The 26,959-nt window shown below is 40.7% G+C and overlaps 1 protein-coding gene across 5 annotated transcripts in view; it reads right to left on the reverse strand.

Annotated features, from left to right (window-relative positions):
• RARB (retinoic acid receptor beta) overlaps positions 1 to 26,959 on the reverse strand; it is a 327,709-nt gene that overhangs the window by 28,091 nt on the left and 272,659 nt on the right. For all 5 annotated transcript variants that reach the window (XM_031052500.2, XM_031052499.2, XM_005152832.3 and 2 more), the window contains one exon: positions 19,475 to 19,616. In XM_031052500.2, the coding sequence (XP_030908360.1) occupies positions 19,475 to 19,616 (142 nt within the window). The remainder of the gene's footprint in view (positions 1 to 19,474; positions 19,617 to 26,959) is intronic.

Below are 26,959 nucleotides of genomic sequence, written 5' to 3' on the forward strand. Positions count from 1 at the left end.
TTTTGTAGCTGATTCAGAGAAATCAAGCATGTCAGCTGTCGGGTACAATTGCTACAAGAAAACATCTTGAGTTAAGTGAGATAGTATCTCTCTACAGAGGTACTACACGTACCAAAATTAACAGGGAGCACAGAGAAACGATTACGGAAGAAATTTCATAAGCACCTGGCACGCTATCGTTTATCCCCAGGCACAAAGTGTGCACACATATTACAGAACTCAAGCCCATCCCTGTTTTCCTATTGAGAAATAACGTGTATCTATGGCAAATGTGCCCCAACCATAGCTTCAAGTACCTCAGTTCAACAATGGGGGAAAACACAAATCGAGAGGACATTGTGCTGTTGGTTGCCTACGCATATGCTGGCTCTTCACCCATTGGTGGTATTTCTATTACGCCTTTTTTCTGACAAAGGTGAATCTGAACTCTGCCTTGAAGCTTTGTATTATTCATTACATAATTGCTATGTTTTATTAGAAATATGATCTATTATAACCTTGAATACGGTAACTTAAATGACATTGAAAATTAGATTATTCTGATTATTAGAGAAGTGAGAAAGGTACGAAACATTTGTAAGGCTGATAATCAATCAGTGTATCCATCTGAGTGCAATAAAAATCAATCAGGAGCTAGTGCGTTTAAATCTAATTTTTTAAGCATGACATTTTCTTCTGAGTTTCTTTTTTAAATGTCACCCTCTTTACAACAGTGATTGATTCTATCCCCAGGGACAGTTAACTCCAACTGGTTTATTCATTGCGCTGAGCTCTCATATCCACAGTCTTTTCTAAATATCAAATTAATGACAACAATAATGTTTTCATCAAAATGTGAAATTCAGAAATACACATTCAGGGAATCAAAACAGCAAGAAGCATGATGGCACATTTAAATTGGTTCAAATACCAGGGACCTTTTAACTAGCAGGCAGTGTATTTTAATGCAGAAAATGTTGGAATTTTGTGTCCCTTCAGTTCTCTTCCCCCACCCCCCAAAATAAAAAAGAGAATGCCAAGGATTTGCTTGTTTAAAACATAATTCATTTAGAAATGTTTCAGTAGTGAACAAAGAATCACTAGCTATAGAGTCTGTGAGTAATTACCTATGCCTCCAAAATAACCTTCTTAGGCTATTGTAAGTATACGGGAGACCTTTGATACCTATAGCCTAAGGGCCTCCATTTTTCCATTATGCACAGGGGATTTATATAGTTATATTCTATTATAACCAACGAAAGCAACATATCTCCCATTTATGTATAAGGATAACTGCGGGGTTAATATATCAAGAACTGAGTTATAAGAACAGGTTTCATTATATGAAGGAATGATACAAATGGATGCTCTAAAGCTTTATTTAACTGGCCTGAAACTTGATCTGTGGTTTCAAGGATTTCACCACTCCAAAAATTCTATTTTTGACATGAAATCTGGCACCTGCTGTTGTCACATCCCTGAAATATTAGTAGATGGAATGAGCAAAAAAGGAGTTTCTAGTCCCTTGAAGGAAAATAATAGCAACTGAACTCAGATATAGGACCAAAACTGGAAAGCCAATGCAAAACAACAGGCTGAGAAAAACACCACTTGAAGATAGCTGAAAGGTATGATAAGAATTTTTTTAAATTATTTTATATCATTTCTAGTATTTCACTTTCATTCTATCATTTAAGACAAAAAGGTTTTTTCTTCTTTTTTTTATTTTTTTTATTTTCTAGACATCCAGAAACACAACCAGCAACTATCATAATTTGGATATCTAGAACTCCCAGTCCAAGACCTGGAACTGCTGCTGAAGGCAACATATTACTCCTAAAGGTATATTTGGCTTGAATGTTGCAGAAGCTCCCATCAAGTGCTTCAGCATGAAAAAACAAACAAACACAACACAAAAAACTCCACAAAAAAAATCCAAAAGTCTATAAACTGTTTCAATGTATGTGAATATACTGCTAATGTCTACCTTTATATTGGCTACAGTATTTCAAGACTGGTTCAAGTTCTGCAGAACATGACAAACACAGTAACAACTGCCCAAAGAATAAGAATCATGACTCCAGAAATGCAATTGAAAACACCCTAAAGTACTAAGGACAAATAAGAAATTAAGAAGTGTCAGAAACAGAAGGACTGCAAGCAAGTGAAACAAAACTAGAAGAAAACGTGCTTTGGAGCACATGGATATGGGCAGGCAGAAGATACAACAAGAGAAGCAGTTGAGTCACAGTGAGGGTGTAAAGGGTGCAGTATCTATACCAGGGCCTGAAAGACTCCCTTACTATCTCCCTACACATTACAATCAAAGTAGGCAGATTGCATTATACATTTAATGATAAACTGTTTAAAAGGCATTTGCCCTGCAATTTCCATTTTCAAAGTGCTTTAATATCATCAACTAATTGCCAGTATGAAATAGGATAATCCACATACTCTTATCAGCTTAAAGAGCTACTGGAAGTTGTTTATCATGAACAATTGCAGGCAGAATAAATCACTAACATTTCCCATGAAGGCCCACCAATGGAAATAGCCTAGCCAAAACCACTGACTATGCTAAAATTTACTCACTGATATGTATCAATCTGTATTTCACAAAGGTATCACCTTAAGTTTCTTTAATAGAGTTAGAAATTCCCATCTGTGAGATGGAAGGTCCACAGGCAGGTCCCACAATATCCCTGTGCACCTTGTGCTGCTGTTGCATTCTACACATTTGTCATGCCCTCCTTGTTCATGTCCTGCCCCATTGCTCTCAGTATGCTGCATGAAATCAGTCACTTTTTACTCTAAATGTAAAATGTACAATTTTTATTAAGCTCTACCATGCCATCTGCAACAGATTTGCAGAGTAATAGCATCACAGTGGATATTGCATCAGTGGATATTGCCAGTCACCCCTTTCCCTGCTCAGTACGAGAATGGGAAGGAGCTTTGGGAATTAATCCCTCCATCTTGGGAGATTCACAAACTCACAGGGCTTCAGCAGGTACCACTGAGAAGTGCCAGCCTACAGCAGAATTCCCATGAAACTGAAACCCTCAAAGTATGGTACTTAACATCTACTGCTTTGGCTGTCAAAATCTCAGTGGATTTACTGGTAACTTCTGTAGCAGTTTAGATAAAATTCTGCATACAGCTGGTTAAACTGAAACACTCTGGGGAACAGGAGGATGGCTCTTCTGGAATTGCAGTGTCTTAACACATTAGCTAAAAATACACAAGACCACAAAGACAATGTGATTATTCTTTCTCTTCCTTGCAGCTGAAGTGAACAAGTGCACACACTGCAGTTGAAAACCACTTCAAAATACTCAACCTGAAATTAAATTCCTATTAAGCGATAGCGCATTTGTTTTACCACAGGCTGGGCAAAGAAAAAAATCCCTAAATTTCAAACTCTGAACTTTCAGTTAGAAATCACTAAGAGGCCATTAAATGTCTCATTTGATTTCAGCTGTTGAAGTGCCCTTTCAAGCTGCCTTCTCAAAACAACTGCCCTTTTGAGCTACAATCTTGAAGCCTGGTACACTAACTCTCTATGCATAAATGATTATGGGCAAAAATATCCTGAACCTGACCTTTCTCTCCAGGATCACCAAAAGGTGAATCAGTCTACTCATCTACAGATACTACATTAACTTCTCTTAGGAGACAGTCATTGTAGTACAATGCCTCGCAACTGGGAGAAGCTGAGGTTATCCAAAGTCATCAATTCAATTTGCTGGGCATTATCTAGGACCGCTGATGGCCAAGGAAATGCATGGCTGCAAGCTAAGACCAGACACTGCTCTCTGTTCCTGCATGCTGCCTGGCCTGATGGCAGCACTTTATATACTTCAATCTGTTGCAACTATTTCTCATCCTAACACACACAGAGGAAAAGAACATGACTTGATTTTTACTTAACTGGAAAGCTACCTACCATGACAAATTGCAACCTCTTTCCTGGCAATGCCATTAACAGGCTCCTTCAAAACAACAACTTTCCATAACAAGCACATTCATTCAGTGAAACATGAGTCTCACCTATGGGACAAATTGATTTCGTATGACTTTATGGGACAACAAATAGAAAAGCTACAAAGGAGGTGTGCTGGAACACCTCTTCCCTTTGTTGCACATGGCTGCTCAGTCCCCAGGGCAATGGCTCCCCAGAAGGAAGAGCAGAAGTTCAGGTTTCATGCAGTGAATGCAGTTTTTAAACAGGGTTTGATCCTACATTATCTCCCAGAATTAAAAATAACAGCCCCAACTTATCACCACTGCTGTTTTTCTCTTGCAGTGGTGATACTCCATTGATTGCAGCAGCGTCCTATTAGTGTAAAACTACAGTAGCGTAGTGGGAGATCAGCTCTAATATCTGTACCTGCAGATGGATAACACTGCATTCATACCTAGGTTTCATTTCTTTGTTTTGCCCCCAAGGCTAGATTTCACATTTGTACCTCTTGGTGCCTTGTGCAATTGTGTAAAGGTGCATCTAGCGAGAGAGCTGCCAGCTGACAACACATATGAAGAGGCCTGCGTGTACAGTGTACTTCATCAAGCACAAAGAACACACTGCCTCCCGCAACCATAAACTGAGCTCATGAAGCTGGAAGAACAGTTGTTCCTGGCATATCTTAAGAAAGGGAGCCATAGTCTTGAATCTCAGCATAAGCCTGTGTTACAGCCTTGGCAGCTTGCAGCCCTGGCCTCCTGCTAGGGCAAGGATAACAAAGGCAAAGTAATAGCTCAGCTACTATTTACCTGTTCCTCTGAAGCTAATGTGGAGAACATGGTATTATGAACTTGCACAGATTCCTTCCTAAGAGCAAAGGCTTGTTGATACTCCTACTACTAAAAATAATAAATAAAGATCAGGAGGTTATTTCCAGCTCTCAAGGTGCCAGGGCTGGTGGTGGGCAGGGGGGATACAGTGTGTGTGGCTCCACAGCCATACTCAACCTCCCTGCCCAGAACTGTATTATGTTAGGTGGACCTAAAAGCACCAAAAGATTGACTTTAAGCATCATATTGATGTGCTGTCCAGCACAGCTGGTGGGCACGAGCTGCACCTGCCATGGACTTGGAGTGCAGCTGGGCCAGATTTTGTAATTAACAGTGCCTGTCACTAAAGCTGATTTGCTGTAATACTAAAAGAAAGGTTTCATCAAATGGTAAACAACAATCAATAATACTGCATCTCATTGCATTTTATCCTGTTGTTAAACAATCGGCAAATTTGCTCATCATTTTCATAGAGTCATAGAATAGTTAGGATTGGAAAGGACCTCAAGATCATCTAGTTCCAACCCCCCTGCCATGGGCAGGGACACCTCACACTAAACCATATCACCCAAGGCTTCATCCAACCTGGTCTTGAACACTGCCAGGGATGGAGCATTCACAACCTCCCTGGGCAACCCATTCCAGTACCTCACCACCCTCACAGTAAAGAATTTCTTCCTTATATCCAGTCTAAACCCCTGCTGTTTTGGGTTATGTTTTTTTTAATTACATGGTCCTTCTTCCCCCCCCCCCAACTAACTTAAGGAGAAAGAAAGGAGTGAAGTCAGGGGACTTCTTTTTCTTTCATCCACAGGATTTTGGGAAGGCCAAGACAAGCCAGCCAGCATGCTCTGGGAGTGCCAAGCTGGCAACATCACCAGATTCCCATAAAAGCCCTGCTGAAGCTGGCTCCCGACACAGCTTTAGCATCTCACTGCCCACACCAAAACGCTCCACCTGCGAGCTGAGGCACTTGAAATGCCTCTGCCACCCAGGTTTTTTGGCAGGCAGGATGTCCCTTTCTGCCCGTGCATGGCTTCACTTGGTGCTGAGCCCCTGTGGGGCTTAACCTGCAGCAGCTGAAGCCTTAGCTCATGCCTTGGATCTCTGCGCCTGGGATAGCAGCAGGCTTTAAAGTGACTCTTCAAAGCAAAAAGTGCCTGGGAGACATAGACTGATGCTTGTGTGTTTAATAAATACTATGCCATCCATAATCTGCACACAGAAATACCACTTTTCATCTGTTAATGCAGACTCTCCACACATCTGTGCTCCTCCTTTATGTAGCAGCAGAAGCATCATGGCATTACAGGGTCGAATTCCCCTAACACACCTGCAGCAACCTCAGCTGCTTCAACATTCCTGTTATGACAAGAATCGCTCCACAAGCCTGCACCTAATTATCAGACTGTCTATTTTGGTATATTTTATCTTTTGTGTACATTGCCAAAGAAGTTCTTTAAAATATATTCCAACTTCTCTTTCATTTAAAAAAGAAAATAATGGCTTTCTTGTCTGCAGCTTAAGTTCTGAAATAGCAAGAGTAAGTGGAACAGATTATTTAGCAATAAGGTATGCTAGTAACTGCAGGACTGGCTTAAAGAGCCTAATTCTGCCAGACAGGGTCAAGCAGCATCAAATCCCAATTCTTACATAAGATCTTTTAAATATCCTCAGTAACGCCAGCACATAACCTGGTACACCAGACCAGCCTGATATAGTGACCATACAAGGAGCAAAGCCAGATGCTTCTTTCCAGAAGACATCAAGATACTAAAAAAGCAGCCTTTTTATTGTTGATTTGAAATCAAAGTGATTACTGAGGCCTCTGCAACTTCCAGTGCAAGACTTTATGCACACAAGGGAGTTCATTTTGAGGAGGCAAACAGGCAGCAGGTCATCACAGAGTTAACTCAATAAAATAATAATTTCTACTTGGATAAACTGACCTAGTTTTTCCAGACTTCTCTATGAAAACAAAGGATGCAACTTGGACATGAGATGACATCTGAAAGGGAAGCCAAGAGCTGGGCAAGGAGGCTGAATTCAACACACAGCTGCTCCTTAACTAACTGAGGATGGTGGTCCCAGCTGACATTACAAATGACTACTCAGCATACAATTAACTGGCATTACTAGTGGTTTCTACCCCCTTCTTATCTCATTGATATCAATGACTAACCTTTCATGTCCTTCAACATGGGATTGAGCCCTTAACTCATAATACACAAGTTCGGTACCTCCTTTCAGCTAGCGTGGTCTTCTCCAAGACTGTGTCATGTGCTGATGCAAGGCATACTTACAGAAGGCTTTTTATGATGTCCTCTCAGGATATTGCTCCTGGGCTACAACCACCATGGGAAGCACTGGCTGAAAACATGGATTTCCAAAAGCAGAGATTTATTCAGTTCCTGAATGTAAAGATGAACATCTACCTCCCAAACAGCTGCAAGGACTGCTCCAGATCCCCAGGCCATGCGGGGCTAGGACACACAGCATGGAAGACAGGAACCAACAACCCTGCATCATAACTCATCCTGAGATTTTGCAAATCTGAGCACAACATGATGCTGACAACTCTGCATTTTGGAATTGCACCCAGTGTTATTTCTCAGTGAAGCTCTGTTGCGCTGGAACACCTCCAACCAGTTCACGTTAAACAATTTGCCATGAGAAAATGTTCACTGAAGGGGAAACATGAAAGTATGCCCAGAAAGAGGCCTGACTTTCCCTTTTTTCTAATCCATCACATAGCATTAGAGATTAAATACTCATTAAAAATATATATAATGAACTGTTAAGACAGAATATCTAGCAGCTCTTCTTAATTGCCTCATTCTTCCCACACCCTGTTTTCTAGGGAATATTTTTACATGTTCCTCATTCGTTACTGCAAGGTTCATTTACCATAGGGTTATCTCCCCACCTTATCCCTTCAGCCAAGAAAGAAGACCCCACAACACACGGGGCTTAATACTGCATACCCTGTGGGAGGCTGCTGATGTGCCTGTATGGTTTTATATATGCTCACGCCTTGCCATGCTTGAAATCTAGTAGGAAAGATAGTCCTCACAAACACGTGAAATAGCCATAACTGATTTAGAAAACAACAGGAATAACCACCAAGAAAAGGCTTTGACTCTCTCTTTAGGACAAACAGGATTTAAGCCTTCTGCACAATTAAATGGATAAAGTATTTCTTTTCTCCTTGTACGATCCCTGCATCAGGCTGGTCAGTAAGTATTTCTGCTCATTTTCTTCTCTCCCTGTGTATTTTTCACTTTGCAATGGGAGAGAGTTAAACAAAAAGGGGTTTTTCTTAATAACTACTATCCTTGTATTTTTATTTGTTCTCTTTTTAATTATTTGTACAATTTAAAGTTATTTAAAATTGTTCTGATTTAGTAGGAGCACTCACCTGAAAAGGCCTCCAAAGAGAAAAATAAAAGTATTCATTGAGGTATTTTTCACAACTACAGAAAGGGAAAAATCAAGCATCCTTCTTGAATGAAAATGCTGTCAAAAGGCTCTTATGAACTAACAGTTCTCCATGTCACTTGTTACAGGGATCTGGACCACACAGATTTGATCCCTGAGATCTTAAAGGGCTGATGTGGCATTGTACAGCATGGATTACAAGACCAAACACATGATGAGCTCTGGATTTCCACACCCATCTTTATGAGACATCTAATTTGAACCACAAGAGCCCTGGCTTGCTCCCTGCCCAACAGAAGCGGACCAACATTGTGAGAGAGCAACTCAAGCTTCACTAAATCAGATGTTCTGTCTTCCAGTATCAATGATTCTTCTGTACCAGAAAAAAAAAACCCACCTTGATGAAATTTCAGTAGTGACACCGTTTTGAGTGGCTCTTCCCCATTGTCTCTTCACTAGAATCAAAATAAACTGTGTCACAGGGCACCTAGAAGTACTGTGGCAAGAAAAATGGCAGAAGACATTCCTTGTATGTAAGAAAGAGCTCACAAAGCTATGATGCAGCCAGGGATGCTGAACACACCCTGTACAGCAGCTCATCACCCAAGAGCACATCTAGGCTGATGCCTCCAGGTTACAAAAAGGCTAAAACCCCTGCCGTGCCAATTTCAGTCTTCTTGAGTTAGAGAAAACAGCTCTCATATGTTAGCCAAAATACATGCTTAATTTTTAAAAAAATAAAAAATAAATTTCAATCTTCATTCTGCCGCTGACACATTCTCTTAAAAGTACACAAGTATGAACTCAAGTACTATGCTTCATAAGTGCACACATAACTTGTGGATTCATTGAAACGTACTACTATTCCCCATTACCTCCTGCAATTCCCGAAAAATTCAATTTTTTCTATCTGTCTTACATTGTACTACTATTTCCATAATACAAATTGGAATCAGCTAGTTGGGGGTTAAACTGAAAACAAGAAAGCCAGATTTTTTTCAGGAGAGATGGGAAGAATCAAAGGATTTGCAGCACCACCCATTGCACCAGGGCTGACTGACAGTGAGAAACCTATTAGTGATGGAAATAGGAACAGAGCAGGTGAAAACAGTGTCTCTGGATCATCAGGGGAGTCAAGGAACGATGACCTTCAACACCTTCAACTGCATGGTTATATCTTCTCCAAACCTCTGTTGCTGGCAAGGGAGTAAAGCACGTCTCTCTGCCAGAGAGGCAGTAACCTGGCACCCCTGAACTATTTGATGAATTACATGTGTGCCTGTTGCTAAAGACAAGCTGCAGGTGATGCCTCCAGCTTTTGAAAAAAGCTTTGTCTTATCATTCAATTTGGTATTTCTGTTTGTGATGTTTTAATCTACTCACATTGCTGAGTTTTCTGATTCAATGCTCTGAAGTTTTAAGGTCAAGAGTTTCCCAGGTTTAAAAACACCAAGTTCTCCTTCCAAGAAAACACTGACGATGGAGCACCAACCCACTTAACATGGGAAAAAACAATCCCAAATGCAAACACGTGACGCTATCTGCCAGTTCTTGCCACAAGCTTAAAGATGAAAAATGCTTTAAAATATAATGCGCTAAAAATGTTACAAACAGAATACGCTTTGTTAGTCTGTCATTTTAAATGGTTTGTAAAGTCCTCCCTCAGAGGATTGGACTTAAATCATTCATTAACTTGGAGTTAATTGCTTTGTCCTGGAAAAGGGGAAGAAGATGGGTTTCTCAGATGTAACCCAATTTCTGAACAGAAATGAAAACAACCTGATGAAAGTCAGTTACCAAAACCATCCATTGTACCCCATGCAGAAGTGTAAATAAATTAATTACAAAATCAGCTCCTTCAGCAAAAGCTATGTGATGCTTTAAAATTAACATCTGACTTGCTTAAAAGTTGAGAGAAAAAGAGAAAGAGCAAAAGAAAGAGAGCAAAAGAAAGAAAAGTAGGTCAGCGTGTTTCCCCAGCATGTCTTTCTGACTCCATTAAAACTGTCTGTCAGATGACTAACCATGCCTGTAATCCAACTAAAAGCATGTTTGCTTTCTGTTGCACTTTTTGCCAGGGGAAAGGAAGAATTCCACTTAGCTTTAGCTCTGAGATTCAGGTAAATGTCTTCAAAAGTCAGATAATTTCCTCAACATTTACTTACCAAATCTGTTTATATCAACAACAAGCAACTGGTTATGGATGCACAGCACTGAGAACCAATCCCACAGCTGATTAAGTGCCAATCAGCCACAGGCACTGCCTGTAGGGCTTTATGCTACAACTTGTTAAAGTCAGTTTTCAGAGCTGTTGTTTGACTGGCAGACTTTTCATAAGACCTAGATTTAAAAATGTAAGAGCTTTCAGAAACATGCAAGCATGCAACCAAGTACTGCAGTAAGATGAGATGGGGCAAAACCAATTCTGTTCACTTTGGACCAAAGGAAATGAAAACTCCCAGTACCTTACAATCTTTCTTTTTCCTTTCATAGTACTTCATAGCTGAGTGTTTTAAGTCATGATAGAAGGGTGTTTCCACTGCTTGTATACCATCTAACTTTAAAAAATCCTGTACACTTCCCACACGAGTGTTGAAGAGCTGGAGATTAACTGTTCTGATGTATTTAAATTGAGCATGTGATAACATGTCCAGCTAAATCAAGTCTATTTTTAGAGCGCCGTCCTAGGGCCAGCATCCCAGCAGGAGGAGCTGCAATGTGTCAGCCGGCTTATCACAGGCACGGCAATGGAAAACTCCCTGTGCTCTAACAATTCATACAACGGATGAAAGCAAGCCATAAGAGCCTGACAGCAGCAGAGGGAAATTCATGGACTCATCTACTTATGTAGCGATCTCCCTAAAACGTCTTTGAGAGCTTACTGATTTCCAAGGGCCTGCTTTCCATCTTCCGCACCATCAGCACAGGAGCTGCTTTCCACTGAGGCCAGCATGTGTTTTGTTTCTTTGCCTTCTGCAGAGACACTTGTTCTATACAAGGCCATCTCCAGTAAGTGATCACCAGGAAAACAAAGAAGTAAGTTTGCAGATATAAATCATTAGGAAGATGTTTCTTCTAAGTGGAAGGACCAAATATGTGCCTCATCTGATACCAAGCCCTTCAGGCACATTTGGGTTGCTGCAGTTCAGATTTCCCAGAACTCTTGGGAACAATTTACTGCATTTCTCATGAACCTTGGCTACTGTAGATAACATTTTCAGGTTGGCCTGACAACCAAATAATCCATGTTTAGCTTCAGGACACTGGCCATTTGCTCGTTCCCAGACTGATATTTATCTCATCGTCATTTCTCCATCCTTCAGATCAACATCCCAAAATAAAAACCAGCATCAAACAGAGAAAAAAACAAAATACACAAGAAGCCACAAGGTGCCAGTATAGAAAGCACAACTCACATAGTGCAATGGCAATTAGGAGAAAGAAATGCATCAAAGATGCCTGTGTCTCTGAACAGGAAAATGATCTGAATGAAGAATACAAAGCAGTGAACTGAGTACATAAAGGAAGAATGGAAGCTCTGAAACAAAGCTTTTGAGGTCATGGGATTGGGGTCTCAGGAGTTATATCTGCATGACCAAGCAAGTATGGCCTCAGCCCCATGCTTCAGAATGCATGGACCGAGCAGGGTTGCTCAGTTACAGCAGCATTGCCCAGCACAGCACAAGGCAGAAAGGGTAATCCAGGGTTTTGCCTGAGATGAAAGCACATGGAATGCTACACTCAGTAAGAGGCAAAGGCTACCTGCAATGGCAACACGAATGCATAGTGCCAGTGTCTTTATATGTACAATCCAGATTACTGCTATTACTTGCCAATGGACACCCCAAACCCAAAGGATGGGAAGAGGGGGATGACAAGAATTAACAGAAAAAGGCTACAGAAACAACCAGATCCATGTTAAGAAGCAGCTTTGTAAGAGATATCTGCCCAAATGCCTTTTATTGGGAAGCTGACTGAGGAAAGCACATTGACAATCCCTAAAAAATCCCAAAGGTCTGAAATAAAAAAATGGGAAGTTCCACTTGTATCAGTGCCACTAATGCTCTAATGGAAGAGCTGGAGCTCTGGAGAAGGCGGCACACAGCAAAACCACCAGAAACCTGAGCTGCTAGCATCAACTGACAGGCATTAGTCACTCCATGGGCTCTGATTAAAATGATTAAAGAAAGAAAGGGTTCAATCAAGTCTGAGGACTTCGCTAGAGTCACTGACCATTAACATGTACTTCTTTGGAGCATGCTGCAGGTGTAAGGCTGTACACATTAGACTGGCTCTAGGTACCTCCAGGTTTCATCTATAGTGAAAGAAAAGTTACTTGTACAGTGATTCTCTGTCATTCAGCTGAATTTCTTCTATGGAACAAGATCAAGTGGTGTTCAGAAAGTCCACTAATATCTATTGACACTTTTGCCTTTCTTAATGCACCTCTCTTTAAAAGCATGGTCAGCTACTGCAATACAAATGACTAGCAGAGTAACTTTAGAAGTGTCACAACTTTAATAAAACACCTTGTTAAACAAAAACTTGAGAGGCACACGTTTACAGTTGCCGAGGACTAGGATGGATGGATGCAGACAAGGGCTGCAGGGAGCACATGAGCCCTGGTAACTTCTGGCAGCATCCATGTTGTCATAGAGACAGCAGAGAGTGATGAAAGTTCACCATGGTAGCTATACCTTAGTGAATAAGCCTTAATGTACCTTCCAGCTGAGGACATGTAATCAATCTTGGTATGAAGTTGTTGAAGGAATTCCCTTTATGCTTACTCAGTCCTCAAGAGCCCAGAATGAGAGAAAAGGTTTTAAAATATAAATATATTTTACTACTTCTAAAGACACGCCAAGGCCTACTGTTTCTTCTGGATGGGGGCGGGGGGGGGGGGGGGAATATAGATGTTTCTTTTGAAAAGGAAATTATGTAAAATATTAAAAACTTGATAAAGGTGCTCAAAACCAACAACAAAAAAAAAGGCATGGAAAAAATAATTCTACAGCAGCCTGGCTATATTGGCCATATGCAATGGTGTTGCTCCTTTCCCCCTGACACCTACCCTACAGAGGTGGCCAAAGCCCTTGCATCTCACTGCTGCTCTTCTCCTGTTGGGTTCAATTCCCTTTTATGCTGCAAAACAGAGGACTTGCCCTGATCTCTCTTCTCTTTCCATGCCTTTCTCCCACCATCTGCCTTCCCAGTAGCATTCAACCCCTAGTTTATCTTCCCATGGGGCAGCAGCACCCATGACCCTGCCTGGGTCCCTGCCCTGGGCTCCATCCCACCACTTGGGAGGTATGGGACTCTGGAGCTGACAACAGGCAGTGCAGAAACAGTGCCAGGGGTTGTTTATTGGCTAAGGTCTTCAGTTCTTATTATGGGTTTTCTACACAAGAAAGAGGAAAAAAAATAAACTTGCAGCAGTAGTGTGTTATGGTTTAAAGTTACAGCTATTTGCGTAACGCCTAAAAGGCAGTGAACAGAAGAAAAAGAGAACCTTAAGACACTATTCATACTTTCCCCTAACATTTCAGCATATAAAAATCAGACTAATTACCAAACAGTCTTGAGTTAAGCAGGATTCACTAATCTTGCTCTGCTTGAAGAACTAGGAGAGAATTTACTTAGTCGCATCATGAAAGGTGCCAATAAATTGTTCAGCTGGAGAGTGAACATAATAAAAAAAATCATTTTTTATGTTATTTTCTTTAGCAGTTTATTAATTGCTGCCTGAAATACTTTTCTGAAGCACAACGAGCTGCAAATGAATTCATGGGCTATTAATCTGCTGTACATGGCACTGGAGGGAAAGCTCATTAGGTGAGTTGATGCAATTATTGCTATTACATAACCGTCTTCACAGAACATAGAGTAAATTATGGATAATAACATTCAATCTAAGTTGCTCCTTTAAACATTAAAGCTGGTAAGTGAAAGCCATGCAAAATTGGGGGAAAGGCTGACACACAAAAGAGGCAGACCCCAAAAGGAGAAAAGAAAACCAGACCGGCTTTTTTGAAGACACCAAACCAACGTGAAAAGCAAGCGATACTTGTTTAACCATGGAAAACAATGTGCAATAAGAAGAATAGAAACCAGCTCTCCACAAGAGAATTTTAATTGTATAAAAATCATTTTCAACCACCCTGCATAGCAAAGTGTGCATTATCTCTGCCTGAGGACAGACTGATACTAGTGCACTGTGGGTTTTCTAGCAGGAAACCCTTCATGTCAGCTTTGCTCTCACCTTAAGACATCTCTCCATCAGTGATACTGAGAATTTGGCATTAACTTTTAAAAGCTCCCACCTTCTCAGCCTGAAAATAAATACAAGCATTCCTGTGTGATGGGCAACTGAATGAAAAAAATAGATATCCAACCTTAATGAACAGAATGAAAAACCTGTGATCTATATGGCTGGGACATGGTTTCTCCACTATTCATTTACTCAATCTCTTCAGAATTGGTATTTTCACAATCTTTCACCTTCAGAGCGCTTACAATACTAGGTCCCCCAGCCTGTGTAAAAAAAACTTAATATCTTCATCCCTCAAGATAGGCAAGCCAGTCTAATCAGCTTGGAATGTTTAGAGAGAGGAGTTAGTCCCAGCACAGAACTCAGGAGGTTGTGATTTCCACTCTGATATTTAGCTCGTGCCTCTGGAGAAAGCATGTCGAGTCAGCAGGCGAGGCAACTATGCTGGAACTCCTAAAAAAGCCCCCAGCCACTGTGTGGCATTTAGGCATCTAGTTAAAAATCTAGCCCATAGCAAAGCAGAAATATTTCTTAAATCGAGTGCTTTCTCTTGGCTATAGATATAAAAAGCAGTTCAGTTCTCAGTATAATATTCTGAACAGAGATTTAACGTGTTCTAATTAACACACTTCAAAATTACGTCTGTGGAATCTGCATGAACTTCTCAAACACAGCTATGCAGACTAGACACTCACTGGAGGTGGAAACACACTTCACTAAGGAGTCTAAAAGAAAATGAAACAGGAATATAAGATGAGAAATACAAATATGACAGTTAAGTTGCTGTTTCCTGGTTGTCAATTTAAAACTAGAATTAAAATAAGTATATCAATTTATTCTATTACTCAGGAGCAGAATGCAGTTGTATGTTCCAAGAAGCATGAGCATTCAAGTATTCGAAGACTTTCAAGTCCGTGATAAAGAGTATCAGACATTTCTGTACAAGTTTAAGAAAAACCCAACCAAACCAAACTAAAATAAATACTGAGCACAAAAACTGGATTCTCTCCACTTCATGGTAATTTCCCTGCATTCCCTCCCTTCCTCCTTCCCTCCCTCCAGAGAGGCTAATGGTAAGCAGATTTACACTTCAGTGCACTGAAGCAATCTGGAACAATAATTCTGTGCCTTTATAATTTTGCCCTATTAGAGCTCACTGCCAATGAGACTTCTCTGCATCAGCTCCTGGTATGTGGGCTGGGTGTATGTCTGAGGGGGACTCCAAAGATCATCAAGCACAGTCACAGTCCTTGCTGCTTGCAAATTTCATAAGAGAGGATTGAAGTGGAAGAGTTGCTGGGCTAGGCTGAGCAGTTGTGACAGAAGGAAGTTCCATTTTCTTCCCACTTGTACCCTGCAGTAAACCCAGTTTAGGTTTTAAGGGCAGGCTTCACCTTAGAAAGCATATGTTCCAGCATCCTGCTTGAAAGAGCCCATTATTGTTCGAGAGCTGTGCCCAGCTTCCTGCATTCTCCTTTAATTGCATGAGGCAGCGCTGTACTCGTGACCCCTCTCCAGCTCCCGAGGACCAAGGTCCGTGCATCCAGGCAACAGTGTGCTGCTTGCTGACACCTGGGGTCAGGGCAAGGATGGTGCTTCAACATCAGATTAGAGATCACGTAATAGAAGGGCAAAGGTTAGTTTCCTAAGGCTCTCCATCACATAATGAGCCACTGTCAGCCTTAGTAGCCTTCCTACTTCAGCAGCAGCAATAAAATCCTGTGTGATCACCATTTGTGCCTACATATTAATTAAAAAAATTAACAGGCTGGAAGGGTAAGGAGGACAGAAATAGTTTGGAGTGGGGATCAGAGCCTCAGCTGCACCTACACACTGCGGAGCACTCACATGGTGCGTGTGGATGCATGAACTGACGTGGGATGACCATACAACAAACCCAAAACCCAGTGCAATGCTGGTGGAGGGTCTGGCTCCAAGCATTTAGGGAAAGGTCAGGCTGCAGGGACACAAGCTCAGGAGTTTCAGAAAGACAGGGATACGATGAAAGACAGCAGGGCTTTGTTTCAAGCTGTGTTTTGCCCCAATGCAGGATGATAAAACAGTCATCACGATGTTGTTTCCCCTCACACCCTCTGTTTTGTCTACCTGGAGCACAAACCTTTTGCAACAGTGACTACACAGTGAAAGACAAGCCCTACATTGGTGGGATCCAGTGTCAGTGGGTCTTGCAGATACCATCACAAGGCAAATAACTCCACTTCTGCCCTGGAGGCAGTCTTGTTATTGACCTGTCTTGATCAGATCTGGGGAGTAACATGAGGTCAAAGATAACTTTTTTCCCCTGCATGAACAAAACAACCTATAAAGAAATGCAAATGTGGTGCATTCCTTCTATCTCACTTCATTCTCTAAAACAAGATAAAAGCATACAAGGAGTACTCAGTACCTCTTCCAAAACTGCACCTCCATTCTTAAAAGCTAACCTATCACCTTGGCTAGGCAGCCAGTTCTCATCTTATCTCTGATGATTGTGTGTAATGCTCATTAAGCTTAAAAAGTGTCACATATGCAAGTACTTTTGCATGCCCTTTAAAGACAGAACAAATAAACACAGAACTGTAGGGTTAAGCAGATCATTCTGTATACTGAAACTCTGCATTTACTCCTCCTTTGCTCCTGGGAACAGACCTTGAGGTTCCTATTTGCAGCTGCCCACAACGATTATTTCCCCATTTGGGACTGCTTTGAGCATTGCAGGCTTGTTTCCCTATGAGACTTCCCTGATACTTTTTTCTCCCCTTTGTTCATGGCTTTCATGTTACAAGGGAACAGAAGACAGAAAACCAAAATGTGAATAGGGTACCAGGGTAAAAGAAAAAACTCTATTTGGTAATACAAAGCCCAGTGATAAATGTGCTTTTGTTTACATAAACTTCTAAAGAAGCAGAGTAGAAACCTCAAGACATGTATGAAAGAAGGTGAAAAAGGAAAATAGTATTTCAAATCTCTTAAGAGATTAAAAGCTCCTATTTATGAAGGGATAACATGGAATAACTTCAGACTTAGTTCTTAAACCCAGAAGACAAGACACGCTGCATTCAAACTGATGACATTTTAAATATTTTCTCTGTTCCTTTGCAAATGCCTTCTACAGAAATGCAGCCAGAGGACATCCCTCACTTCTCCCCAGTATCTTCTGTTCCCCCTCCAACCTGCTATCCTCCTTTCAGTGCCTGTAGTGGTTTAAGATAAAGGCAACTGCCAAAGGGCAATTTCACTCAGTTCACCCAAAGAAAAAGGCAAACTGAAACCTTAACTTCTGCTGGCAAAGCTCCAGCTACCCTATGGGAGAAAACAATCCATTGTCCAAAAGGCAGTAAGTCTTTATACATTACCCAAAGTAACTTTGGTTAATATGTTGGAAATACTGCTGATATTTCCAAAACCTACTCTGGTGAGAAGTTACAGCATTTAATAAGATAGCTCTTTCACATCATGAATAAAATCCTTCAGAATTCAAGATCAACAAGCCCTCAGGTGAAAAAAGTGTTTTTTCTTCTCTTACAAACTGCATTATACTGCTTTTATCAATGAAAAAAAAGCTGGATGTGCACAGATATCTATGTGGTCAAACACCTATCAATAAAATCCACCTCTTTCAATCTCATATCTTAGTGCATCTTTGTATCTAGTCTACCTTCTAGTTTATTCCCATGATGGTCTGCACTCCAGTAAATCTGTACATAAGTATAGATAAGTGCACTTCAGGCACATGAGAAAACTAGAAAACCCAGCAATGACAGTGAAATAATGGAAATTCTAAGAGCTCCTCTTCCAGTTAAAACTTGATCTTGGCCCTTTTCAATAACAGCAATTTCAGGTTTCCATGAAAAAGAGCTGGAAATGCTGCAAAGAAGTCCTAAAGATGCACTTGGTTCTTTCCCTGCTCCTCAACACTTCCTCTGAGAGGAGAGGAAGGAGAATGTGGAAGTGTTTCTATAGGAATTGCCTGACTAAAATCAGGAACATCCCTGATAGAGGTAAAATCCTTCAACAATCAAAACAAATCACTACAGAAAAGATATTTTGCTACTGCAATCATTCCAGTCAAAACTGAGGTTTCAGAATCATTACTCCATAGACAGGGATTTGAGAAGGGATTTTTAGCTACATTTCATGCTTGACAGAGATATCAATAAGCTAGAAAAAGAAAAATCATAGATTTCTACCTAAATATTTTAAAACATTAATTTAAAGGGCAAAACAGAGATTTCTAGAAAAGAAGGGAGAGGAAAATCCTTTGGCAGCACCTTTACATAATCAGGTTTACTGGCTTTGCATGTTTAGAAGAGGACTGCAAGTTTGTTCTACCTTTTGGAGAGACTCCAACTAGAAAGAACAGAAGACTCAAGGTCATTCTACCATCAGTTTTGTAAAAGGGCACAAACTGGAGCTACGGCTAAGAGAAAAACCCCTGCCACAAGCACCTGCACTGGCACAGGGGAGAAGGTTTAAGGCTGAAGAAGGCTGCTTCCCTCCCAACGGGAAGCCCTTCTGAAATAATAGCCTGCACTGACCTCAGGCCCAGCAAGACCATGAGCAGGTCTGCAGGGCAGACAGAGGATGGAAAACTCTTAAGAAGCTTAAGAAGCCAGTGATGTTGCACTTACACCCTTGCCCCAAGAAGCTATTTCTAGAGCACATGGGAGATAATCCAGTCTAAAGCAAGAATCTCTGCACTAGTTCCTTTAGAAAACCTGGCAAAATTATCCACTTAGGCATTCTTACACCCACACAGGCAGTGTGTTGCAGTAAAAGTCCTTAACTGATGGCATTTAGGCTGCAAAGTTCATTAAGTACAGGTTTGAAGTTGTGTACAAAATTCATACTCCTCTGCATATGAATGCAGATAGCGGTTTCAAGAATATAATGGCAAAATATTTTTCTCCCTTGGGACTGATATATATATATATATATATATATATATATGTATAGGATATGATAAACAATGAATTGTTTCTGAAGAAAACTTACATTCTTTGGACATTCCCACTTCAAAGCACTTCTGTAGTCTGCAGTACTGGCAGCGATTTCTGGTAACTTTATTGATAACACAGTTTTTATCTCTGTGACATGTGTAAACCATGTTCTTCTGGATGCTCCTGCGGAAAAAGCCCTAGAATCAAGAAAAAAAGAAATCAAACTTCTGAGCTTCCCATAACCCTCAGAGACAGGCACTAACATTGCTTTAAAATAACAAAATAAATTCAAAGTTATGGCTTAAGTATGGCATCTTTAAAGACTCAGTCTTCTTATAATTTAGTACTGTTTCTTCAAACAGACGACTCTTGTCTTAAATAAAAACTAATTAAATAATGCAACCTATGGCCAAAATAAACAAAACTAGAATTAGTAACAGCATTCAGGAAATTAAGGCCCAGATTTTACAAAAAAGCTCAAACAAAAATAGTTTTGGCTTATGGCTGTAGTAATGAGTTCAGTAAACAACAGCCTTCCTAACAGATCCACTTGGAAGGCAAACACCCATCCAACAACCAACAGCCTCTTTCAGCCTGAAGGTCCCATCTATTTTTGTTGCTGCAGAGATTCCCTAATTTGAATGCTGCACGTAAAATGAGAAACCCAGGTCTCTCAGCTGCTGGAACTCCGACAGCAATTAATGAGGCTTCTGCAGGTGGAAGAGTTCCAGCAACAGGTTATTGAGTTGTGAACTTGTAAAAGGTGCCAATTACAGCATTTTTTTCTTATTCAGATACAGCTGTGAAAATAATCAAGTAATTACACTGATCTTGAACAGAAATTAAAGAAAACTAGAGGTCTCATTTATACTTAAGGAACACCATTTGACTGGGTTCCTCTGACAAATAAAAGGGAGAAAACCAGTTATAAAGGTTAGGATGCATGGAAAAAAAGGCAAAACCCAAGTTATTTCTATCCGCGTGAAAAAACAAACTTTAGGTAATACCATGTAATAATGAAGAGGAAAAAACCAACAAAAAGGCGATTACAGTTTAGATCTCAACCCACAGATATTCAGTGAAAGCATATCTGCAACAGAGATTTGGAAATTTGACAGTGCTATTTAACCTTCTCACTCAGGTTTTGAAAATCATTTCAGCAAGCACCAGGGTCAAATTTCAGTCAACATCATAGCATTATGGAAGAACAGCTTGCAATTTAATATTTGTTGGAGGACCTGAGAGGTTAAAACTCTGCAACGAGCCACATGTTTAGACCCTACAGGGAAACAGTAAACTTCATGCAGCAGACGATAGCTCCATGCCCACAATGCATTTGTCTAAAGATGCAATCATGGTAAGCTATAAAACTGGCTCTCCTAGAAACACCAAGATACGCAGGTAGTAAAAAAGCCGAAACCCCTTATTGTTCAGAGTTAACTAAGAGAGTTTCTGGCCATATAATCAGAGAGTGGTAGGGCAGGCACAGTCAGTAAGGGCTGGCCATAAATTCCTTGCACACCCAACATGATATAGAAGCTAATGTTATGAAAATACCTCAGATTCACTAAGAACTGAAAAATGTTGTTTTAATCACGTAACCCCTTTCTGCAGGTCTTGCACAGGCAAGCCTCATCCTGAGATTAGCTCCTCTGACTTAGAACATACTTGATACTACCATCAAAGAGGTAAATAAAAACTCTTCACTTCTTTATTTTCCTTAAGATCTAAACACAGAAGAATTTAAAGCTATTTGTTTAGACAATTAAAACTCTTTAAGTCATCAATAACACTGCTATTTTATATTCCACCCTTTTGATCGTTAACACTGCTTGAATCTTTGCAATTAAAAACATGGCAAACTTGTACATTTTTGTACTTGCCAAGAAGAAAATTTATGGTGATATTCACTTACTACTTTCTTCCTTTGATATTCCCTTAATTGAGATGCCCAGCTCTGTGGCAACTGCTGATGATGCTAACAAGAACAGTGAGGAGCCTATGGCATCTATTTTGGTTTAATTCAACAGACAGAAACTGTGAGCTGTGTTGGTTTGAAGGTCTTTGCATTGCTTATTCAGTCACCACTTTTTAGTTGGAAAAAGGCAGGGAAAGGCAAGACTGGCATCTTCCCCTGAAGCTGCCCAGCTTGATCCAGTGCTGCACGTAAATTAACACCAACAGTCAGGGATGGAATAACTACCACCAGCCTGACAGGGGAGAAAACAATATGGCTCAAAACAAACAGAAATGACCATGTCAATTGATTCATGATGTTGAACAAGTGGAGCAATAACAGAGAAACCCAACCCCCAAAGCCTCCTCTTTGCCTGCACATGTTTTGGGGCAGAGGCTGCCGTGCATCCATGCTCAAGAGACTTCTGGTTTACTGACACAGGCACTACTTGAAACGAAAGATGAGCTTCAGAAGTGTCACCCAATACAGAGAAAAGAGGAAACAGCCTCCTCTAAATAAACCTCTACTTCACCAAAATATAGCCAATAGCTAATGATACTCACTGACCGATCAGTTGTTCCATAATTTAGATCAAGGTACTGCATCCTTTTAACCTAGGGTTTAATTACAGCCCACCAGGAAGGAAAGAAGAGGAGGCTGTCTCAGTCATTACCATAGAACATTGACCACACAGTCCAAAAGAAAAAGGTGATCCAGCTTCTGCAGACAGCAATTATAAAGCATTCATGAACTCATTACTAGTATAAAAGGCTAAAGAAGAACAAACTCAGAGAGAGATCTCCAAGTGGAAATTAAGGCAGTTTCTTCAACGGCTTAACCTCCACAGTCAATGTCCTACAGAGTGAAAGATAGAGACAAGAACATTAATCGTGGAAGCTTTGCTGTTGTTTTGCAAATTACTTTTAAACACCTGTATTTTATTTTCTTCTTGGAGCTACCCACAAGACAGAAAGAAAATGAACTTGTTCACATAAAGTGTTCAGGAAAAAAAAAAAAGGTTTAATGTGGTCTTGCCCAAAACTAGCGACATGTTTCTCAACAGTATGTTAGTGCCAACTCCCTGTGTACTCTTCCCTAAGACAACACTGGAATATTATTTCTACTGAGATTTGTTGCAAGCTGATTTTAAAACCTCAGCAAGGCATCACCAAAAAGATTTATCTTTAAATTTTCCTTCAGGCAGGCACTGAAAAGAATGCCTAGATTATAAATGTGATTTTGTTTCTTTGCATACAAGCTCCAAACCAAAGCCATTGTAGGGGGACTGATAGGATTTCAAGCACCGGCAGGCAAGGAGTGTGAGGGCTTTATTTCCCCACCCACCTCCATAACCTGTCCTGTTCAGCCCTAAGTTTTGCAAGCGGGGTCATGCTCAGAAACATCCTGTGAATCTGGCACTGGGCTAAAAACCAGACAGTGTCCTGTCTATCCCCCTGCAGGGGATTGGACATCAACTGCTTTGGTTACCTGCAGCTCTGCAGCGAAAGAAAACCCTGCAGGACACGGGGTGAGCAGAGCGGGAGCTTGCTGCCGGTTAGACAGTAAAGCATATTTAAACCATTTCAAGGCTAGGATACAGGTAGCACAGGTATAATGCACAGGCCTGTTCACTACATATAGCAAAGTCAGAAGCAAGCCTAAGTTTTCCTCCAACTGCTGTTTGTCAGATGATTTCCATCTGATCTCACAACGCCACCAGCTTCTTCAAAGCCCAAGAAAATTTGAATGCAACTTAACCTTAAGAAGTAGTCAGAAAATTCAGAGACAGCAAACCAGCATTGCTTATAAACTAATCAACTTCCAGCACCTACTGGCTCTTGGAAAACAAGCTCCTACTTTAATACATTCACCTGGAATTTGGCTAAATATTTACATGAACAATTTTTAATGCAAATATTTTTAGCATCTTGCCCAAGTTAACACCCGGTGATGGGAGATGAGCCACTGCTATGCCAAAACCAAGCACAAATAGTTCTCTGTTACCTAAAATGCCTTATTAATATATATATTAAAAAAAAATAATCTGTGAGACATAAAGCATCACTGCCATACATAATTGTTTTCAATAGCACTTACAAAGTACCTGAATTTAAAGTAGAGGAAGCAACTGAAGGTCTGTCAGGAATAGTGATTTGTTCTAATATCCCTTTTATCCACAACTTTTGAAAGGAATAAGGACTTTGTGTTTTTATTTTAACAAAGACAAACAAAGCTTTGCAGAAATCAGACTTTCATGTTAATCCCTCTCTTCATAGCTGCTTCTATTGACACCCTTTGTACACAGCATTTGGACAAACATTTCAATTTTTAATCTCATCTTTTCTGTGCACCATGCTGCGCTCCTCCCAGGCCCACCAATCTTGTTATCTTAATGGATGACAGATAGAGTATCACTCTGACCATGCCACATTAGGCGTCCTCATTTACCGAGTGCAAGGAAAAAATGCTGAGTATAAATTATTCAGAAATCTATTGTATCAGCGTGTGTTCTCCGAGCATCCACCACTGGCAGAGCAGGCAGATTGTTTTTCACTTTTAATTGTGTTGCTATCTTATCTGCCACACTGAAAGCAGAGTGATATGTGAAACCATATGCATCAAGCAGCAAATAAACCCAGTTTACTAGGTTTGTTGCTTAGACCTAAATAACCTATCTAGTCAATCTAACTTCAAACAATGCCATAAAAAAACCCACCTCAACCCACTCACCACTCACTTTCTTTGTATTTGCTTGCCAAAATTAGAGAGCTCTGTCCACAGCAGTGGTGCCCACAGAGAATACCAACTATTTCAGTGATATTTTGAATGCCAATATGCATTGGCTATCTGAATACAAAGGAGGTCATTAAGGATGTGCCCTCAAAATAATGTGAAGTGTTTAAGCTTATGAAGCCTTAAGAACTGTTAGCATGAACTGCTACCATTATGCATCTGAAAGGGATACAACCCCCTCTCCTTCACTGTGCAGTTGATTTCGGCAAGTCAGACGAATCAGAGTTCAGGTTATGCACATCGCATGAAGAGATCAATCATTTGGTCTCAGCAACGTCTTAAAAACATTTTGCCAGCATTGGGCATGCCGGATCTTATTTGCAGAAGTGGTGAGCTTACAAGCTGCAAACTTGCGCTGCAAGCCAGGGACACGGTAATCAGTAGAGAAGGGCTATTGTGAGGGAGCTCAATCTGTTTCAATAGCCTGCTTATTTCATCTGGTTCAGCTTTGATTGCCCGCAAATACAGGCAGCCGGCTATGACTCTTGCGGATTTAGAAGCCATTCACTGGTAAATTTGCAAACTAAGCTTCTGAGTGTGTTGCTGCTTTATAGGAAAAAACCCAAATGAGTAGGAAGGACTTTTCTATAGTAGAGTTCATCAGTCACTTATAAACTCTGAGTGGCAGAGATCTGAAGGGAAAGATAAAAACCAGTGACAACTGAAAAGAACACCCAGCCCATAACCTACCTGAAACCTCTACCGCTGGCTTTATTCTGAAATAGCGGCCGTGTGAATATGTACCTTTTGTACAAAATAAACCTGTCTGTGATGCATAGCCTCCTTTCAATCTATTTATTTTAACCATTCAAGCTACCCTGTATCCTCGCTAGCCCTGTAAGATGCACTTTGGCAAAGTAAAGTCTCCCACTCCTGCTCTCTCTGGAGCATCAACAGAGACATCTAAGGTCTCTCTCAGCAATGAGATCTGCACAAAACTACTTTGCTCTGTGTCCAGGGAATTGCCCAGGTATGTTCACAAAGTGAATGCGGTTTGCAGTATGTTTATTACAGGTAACAGCAGCCAATGAACAAAAAAACCCTTCCTCACAAAATCCTGGTAGGTTCAATGGTCAGGTTAGGGCAGAGACACAATTTTTAGTTGTTAACCAGGAATAGTTGCTCTGAAAGACCTTGATAACACACAATCCCACAAGTAGAGTTGCATAGAAAGGCTCACAAAAGACGTAAGTTCCTCAGCATACACTGGTAGCTGATTCCGTACAGTCCAAAAGACACTGTAAAATGGCTTCAGTGAGAACATGAGACACCACAAGCAATGCAAGCTGCCAAAGCAGCTATCTAAAAGGAAGCTAAAATAAGTGTATTCCCAGATGCACAGGACTTTTCCGGGATGTCTGCAGTGTCTATCATGCTTTGGAAGTTACTTCTTGCAGAATAAACAAATTAATTGTCTGACACTGTGGCTGGAAACCACCGCTGGCACAAAATGGAAGCAGCTACAACAATAAGCAGAGAAAGGCTCAGTGCCAGGAAGCAAGGAAATTGTGCTGATGATGTATGTCAGGGCAGGACAGGCAGATCTTTGCAAAAACAAATGAATAAATGTTGTTAAATGTCAATAGCTTGTAGAGAGCACCTAGAGATGCCTGGCAGCAGAGGGGCACCAGCCCACCCTGAGAAGTGCTTGAGGTTTCTCTCCTGCTGTTATTTCCAGCAGAAACTCTCTGCTCACCATCCACATTTTATCGCATCTAGCTATCTATTCTGCAGATGAAGAGCAGGCATAGCCATCCATTGAAACCATTCTTAATTTTTTTTTTCAATTGACAGAACTTGAAATACTTCACAAAAATAAGCAGGAGTTATCTCATGTTTTGCATATGGGAATCCAGACCTGTGGACCTAAAAGCAACCCACTAAGAGGAAAAAAAAGGCTTATTTCCTTTTCTTTATTTTTACACAAATGGACAAGTTTGAAAGGTTTCAGGATCTTTTTCATGAGGGACGCTCATTCTCATACACTACTGCAAAAAATTCTCCAGCAAAGACAGAGCAGGCCATACCTGATAAATCCTAATAGTTTCTACGGTAAAAAGTACTGCGAGCCTCGGAGGGCAGGAAAAACCCCAGCCAGTTTTGAGGGAAATTATTCATGGTGTTACTAATGCCAATTAGCCGTTAGCCACTGGTAAGGCTGGAAACAAACCTCGTTTTCCATGGTGCCCCACACCAACGTATGCTCTGATTACACAAAACTTGGCTTAATGTTAAAAATATGCCCCAAACAATCAAAACTGTCAGGTGGCAGAGAGGCAGCTACTGACAAAAAAGGGGAGATGTGTTCAATCAGGTACAAATCTGCAGCGACCGGATTTCTCCAGCAAAGGTACCGTGGCATCCCTAAGACCATGTGTGGATTTCTCCACAATTTCAATTTTCACTGAACTTCTGACCTTTTTAGCAAATATGTCAAAGTCGCCAGACAGAACAGTCATCACCCTGAAACAATATGTGAGGGGAAGGAACGGTTGAGATTTTCTGCTTCTCCACTTCAGTAATTTAACCAGAAAGGAAGGCACTGGTGTGCACTTCCATCTGCTTTCTTCAAATTAGAAAAAAAGGAGATGAAGTGTATATAATTAAAAAGTTACAGTTAACTTCCTGTCAGTAATGTCTGTAGGATGATTTTTGGCCTGCTAGCAAACTCCAGATGGGAAGAGTAATGAATATAATTTAATACGAATAACAGGAGATCAGAGAAACGCTTTTCTGAGCTGCAGCGCGCTGAGTTATTTCACGCAGTTTAATGGAGAACTCAGGAATGAA

Source organism: Melopsittacus undulatus, chromosome 1, assembly GCF_012275295.1.
Source record: "Melopsittacus undulatus isolate bMelUnd1 chromosome 1, bMelUnd1.mat.Z, whole genome shotgun sequence".
In the NCBI taxonomy this organism is placed as follows: domain Eukaryota; kingdom Metazoa; phylum Chordata; class Aves; order Psittaciformes; family Psittaculidae; genus Melopsittacus; species Melopsittacus undulatus.